At 39.0% G+C, this 5,315-nt stretch overlaps 1 protein-coding gene across 2 annotated transcripts in view; it reads right to left on the minus strand.

The window, feature by feature from the left end:
• Positions 1 to 658: 658 nt before the first annotated feature.
• Positions 659 to 5,315, minus strand: part of LOC105268099 (putative DNA helicase INO80) — an 11,515-nt gene continuing 6,858 nt past the window's right edge. The window contains exons 2-7 of one of the 2 annotated variants that reach the window (XM_011307385.1): positions 3,781 to 4,052; positions 2,477 to 2,764; positions 2,170 to 2,382; positions 1,767 to 1,991; positions 1,599 to 1,634; positions 659 to 1,006 (exon numbers count right to left, since the gene is read on the minus strand). In XM_011307385.1, the coding sequence (XP_011305687.1) occupies positions 835 to 1,006; positions 1,599 to 1,634; positions 1,767 to 1,991; positions 2,170 to 2,382; positions 2,477 to 2,764; positions 3,781 to 4,052 (1,206 nt within the window). In that variant the 3' untranslated portion in view covers positions 659 to 834. The remainder of the gene's footprint in view (positions 1,007 to 1,598; positions 1,635 to 1,766; positions 1,992 to 2,169; positions 2,383 to 2,476; positions 2,765 to 3,780; positions 4,053 to 5,315) is intronic. The other variant, XM_011307386.1, reaches the window with a different exon arrangement.

The raw sequence follows: 5,315 nt of genomic DNA on the forward strand, positions 1-5,315 counted from the left end.
AGGAGGGAAATACATCGATAAATAATCCTGAAGTAAACTATTAAATAAACAAGTCATGAGACATTGACATGATTTTGAAATGCAACTCATGAGTTGGGATTCGATAAGTATATGATAAGTATAGCTGTTCAGCTAGTCAGCTAGATACATAAATTTCGGTGTGAATTTAGTTTCATCTCCTCGGAACTTTATACAAGAGCAGAAACTTGGTAAACGCCTCTGCCGAACACTGGGACATATTGCCGAGGAGTTGGAGGGGTTGGGATTAATTTCCAATGTCTCGGAGGGTGGTAAATGCGGGACAGGGGCAAGCTGCTCCCAAACCCGAACAAAACTCTGTCGGACTTTGAAATTAAAGTAGTAAGTACCGAGAGAGCTGTGTAAATTTGGTACCGGAGTTTATCGCATTTTCTGCTTCTGTGAAAATGCCGGGAGCTAATTAAATGCCCACGAAAGTCCGGAGTAAATAACAACAGCTGGAAATTGTTGAAATATTGAATTGCCGAATTTATTCAATTATCCACTGGGTCATTCATTCATGATAATCACAGTACAGAGTTAAAGCCCCATTCCTTTCATTCGTGTGGAAATTTATTTCGATCGAATGTCAAGTTTTCACTCGATTTTTTAACATTCGATGAAAAATCACTCGCTATTATTTCAATTATCAAGACTTTATTTTTAATCTCATTAGTTTCCTTGAGGTCATTGCACCGTAGAAATTCGACAAAACACTAAATCTTAAATAGGTATTACAACTAGAAAATAAATTGAGATTTCTTTAAAATAGTCACGAAAAATGCACTGAGTCTATTGAATTGACTGAAGTGTTCTTTAATCCTTGTACACTTTATTATCTTGTGTCTGCGGTGAGCTCGTTGGCTTGTCGCGTTCTGTTGAGTCTGGCTTGGTCGAGGATTCTGGCCGATCGTAGATATAACTAGTGCCACGAGAACCACCAGGCGATGCTGTGCTGTCATGGAAATAATCCCTAGGTCGATAAGACCTGCAACAGTTGAGAGAAAAAAAAAATCAGCGTAAAAACGCAAATAATTGTCGAAAAATTATGAACAAAATATATCCAATCGTTTGAATTGTCTCAAGACATTTCCCACGCATAAATATGAGAAAAATTAATCACTTCAGTCGACTCACAATAATTATTTCCTCGCTGTGTAAATCTATAAAACTAGTACACGCGATTCAATCCGCCCCTAAGAATACACACAGTGCAATTCACTGGGATTTATTCGAGCGTATTTACGCGCTCGAGAAGATTTCGATAGCACCGGATTAATTGGATCCCCGAGGATTATGCGTGATTGCTAGAAATCGACGTTATATTATGCCCAGAGCCATTGTAATTTTGTTTTCCAAGCAAATACCATAACGAGAGCACTAGAATTTAAACATTGAGTAGCGAAAATAATCAGCTTAGTTGGATAGCTCTTCCTCCGGTTATTTTAAACGAATGAAAAATAACCGGTTGATCAAACCGATCCGATCACAACTGCATCGTCCACTTCTCCGATATATCCATCGACTTTATTTAATTTTTAATTGAAACAATCGAAAATGACGTGACAATTGGCACTCACCCATCGCGATCTCTGTCCAAGTCCCTCCAACGCTCCCTTCATGCCCCAATCACGTGATAATGGAAGAAAAAATGTGAGAAGGTGATATAAAATATGGAAAACGCCACTGATAATATATCTGACGTCTCGTGTAAAGGAAGAGAAATCTACTGAGGATGTGGTACTCACCCTGGCTCTCTGTCTCTGCCAGTTTCTCGCCAACTGTCTCTGGGACCAAGGTAATTCCAACTACTGGCGTAACCTCTTTCATATCCCGGTCCCCACACCCCAGACGAGAAATATCCACGGGAATCAGGTCGATCTCGAATTGGATAACGCTCGTATCGATCATCGTATGGACGACGGTTATAACTTCGCTCCCAGTACGGATCATAACGCTCGTACGGGTCATACCTATATTCAATGATTCATTTTGAATGTCGAATCGGTGAGACCCGAATTATTCAGTCCTTTGGAGATTGACAAGAGGTGTGGTAAAATGTACAATTCAGATTGTACAATTTGGATTGTCTCAGTAATTATTGACTCTACAGGAAAATGTTATTTGCGCTCTAAAAGGGCATGATGATACCTTGACGGATAATTTCGGTTGTACCGATCGTATCTGTTGATGTAGCTGTCATCCATTGGTCGTCTACGAGAGGAATAAGGATCGTATCGTGCTGCGTAAAGGTGCCTCTGGTCCAGGTTGTCGTATCCGTTTCCCCGCTCTGGATAGCGATCGACGTTATGATCGTACTTACCACTGTCATAGTAACGATCTCTACCGGTCTGCACGTCGTACCTGCAATCATTTAAATCACACCAAGGTAGTCACCGTCGTTTATATTCAATTAAATCGTTAATGATCACTTGTTGTCGGTGGTGAAAATAATTACCGATCTGGATAGCTCATGGGTCTTGTCATGTCACGCCTGAGGTATGGATCATAGCGGTCATAGTCCTGAGATTGTGGTTTGATCCGATCGTAGTCGAAAGGAGGCCCTCTCGGCCGGTCATAATCGTACCCACCTCTCATCCTATCGTAATCATAAGCAGGTCTCATCCGGTCATAATCGTAAGAGCCTCTTGCCATCTCGGGTAGAGAATTGTCGTAACGATCTCGGTCCCTCTTATCCCCGAAATAATCGTCGTCGTAATAATCGTATCGATTTCTCTGTCTCCATCTGGCAAATATCCATCAATTAAAATAAACAATGGAAATTTCAGGCGCGACCATTAACTCCAGATTCACCATTTCTTTTTCAATGCGAAGAGACTGTGAAGGAAAAATTGGGGACAATTGTCGTTGATAAGGAGAATAAAGTGACAATTTCCCATTTTCATTTCCCCTCAAGTGTCTTCAAGCCCCTTCCCACGTACCCTCCCCTCTGGGATGCCACATGTCTCGGAAATTTTTCTCCCCGGGAATTACTTTCTTCAGACTCAAACTTTGGCAATAACGTTCGGGATAAAAGACACTCGCCGTCTGCATTCCACCTTTGTGTCAACGAAAATATATTGCGTCATAGAAAAATTGAGGGCATTAGTTATAAACAGAAACAATGAATTTTGGAGATGGGGTAACTAATCGACGGTTATTTCATTGAATAATTTGGCATTTCTCGACAGTTTAAGGAATCCCGGGTAAAAAAAAAATTGTAATCGGAATATTTTTTCCAAATTTTCAAAAAATTTCTGGAAAAGTTTTCAAAAAGTTTTCTTTTTGAAACAAATGAAAATCGGGAAACAAAACAATTGTATTTTTGGGAAATGTTTTGAAAAATTTTTCAAACATTTGTTTCGGGAAATGTTTTACATCATTTTCTAGAAATTTTTGCAAATATAATTTTTTCTTTTAATTATACTGTTATTTCATTACTTTTTTTGTTTTTTATTATTCACAAAAAATACGCCATCTAAATGATGAAAAAACTTTTCCTATTCAAATTTTTGAAAAATTTTTCAAAACCTTTTCCGAAAATAAAATTGTTTTGTTTTCCTTTTTTGTTGTTTCATAAAAAAAAATTCTGAAAAGTTGTCTAGAAATTTTTGGAAAATTTGGAAAATTTGGAAAAAATATTCCGATTACAATTTTTTTTTTCCGTGAGAAAATATTGGATTGTGGTGAAAAAATTTGATGGGACACTGTGGGGAATTTAAACAGTTAATCTGGTTACGTATCTGGTGTGCAATAACTCACCCTCTGTCGGAGCCTGCGGACTTGTTAGGGTCACAGGTGATGCAACGTGACTCGTAGTAAGCAGCATCGCGGTGCTCTGGTTCACCGCGTATTCCAATAGCACCAGAAGTCACGGATGAGCCTTCAGTCGCATATCTACTTCCGTAATACATCTCAGAGCGAGCCTGTCGGTACAAATTACCAAGGGTTTCTGCTGCCGAAGGTGTCGGACTTGCGTCATCCCCTAGCGCATTACTCAACACCAGTAAAATCACCAGAACTGTCGCTTTTCCCTGCAATTTTTTATTAATTGTCTCATTACTCCCATTAAATCCTCCCTTATCCTTACAATTATTCGAAACCGACGTCGGTAGCTCAGTGGCTAGACGCGAGCCTAGTGTTCTGAAAGTTGTGAGTTCAATTAGCCAGAACAGGACAGAAAGGACCGGAATAAAAATAAAAATCATTTAGAATTCATTGAAAAAATCATCAGTCGTAGCAAGACTCGTAAACACCATAACTCTTCGAAAATTGATTAAATGCTCTCAACGATCGATAACAGAAGCTCAAATGGAATGGCTTAACCCCCGGTTTTCAATGGGTTTCCCTAGCTTACCCCCCCGACGACTTGGCCATCACAAAAGCGCAATTACGGGTGTTAACGTGGGAAAGTTCAAAGCTTCCGGGCATAGAGAGAACGTTTAAGGCGGTTACGTTTAAGGTTGAGCCACAATGGACATTCAACGTTCAATTGCTCCTGGGGAAACTAATGAAATTTCAAAGGACAATGTGTTTGTGATGGCGTTAGAAAACACACCATCCATCTCTCGAGTCCATTCTATTGACTTTTCATTATTGCCGCGTAATTGTAACCTCCCGTGAAATATTTGCCAGTCAGCAATATACCAATTTTTTTTTTCAAAATAAATAACAATAGTCATTTGTACTGAATTTATCTCATCGTATAAATTTATTCTTCGTTAAATTTTCATTAACCTCGGTTTTCAAATTTTGTACTACTATTAATGGTTTAATCCACCCATTCTTAAAAATCGTGTTTTAATTATCTTCCCTCTTTCATCTCTCGTTAATTCATTTTCCATTTTCCTTTCAGTGTAATAAGTCTATTTAACATTCTACCAGGTCTCATCGTACTATTATTATTCATAAACCCTCTGCTTCTTCAGTGGAGAATTCCCTTTTTATTCTAGTCTTTTTTGCACTCGGTCATTCGCGAAAGTTAGTACGCGCTTTCTCTCTCTCGTCTTTTCCCTGATTTATTTAATGCCCCGTCGTAGCAACAGAGCGCTGGGTCGCGAGTTAATGGACTACTCGTGGTCGTAAATTTACATTTGTAAATTAAAATTGAATATTTCGAGTTCACATCCCACTTTTCTGATGCACATAACGACAAGAATATCCATTATGGATGATCATTACAACCCCAACAACCAGAGATGAAAGTATTTACTGCTTATTTATAACTAGTGGTTAACAAGTTCTGCGAAAGTTCATAAATCATCGATTTTCCCCCTAGGCTTACTCAACCCCCCCCC

This window comes from Fopius arisanus, unplaced genomic scaffold (assembly GCF_000806365.1).
Source record: "Fopius arisanus strain USDA-PBARC FA_bdor unplaced genomic scaffold, ASM80636v1 scaffold00053, whole genome shotgun sequence".
Lineage (NCBI taxonomy): Eukaryota > Metazoa > Arthropoda > Insecta > Hymenoptera > Braconidae > Fopius > Fopius arisanus.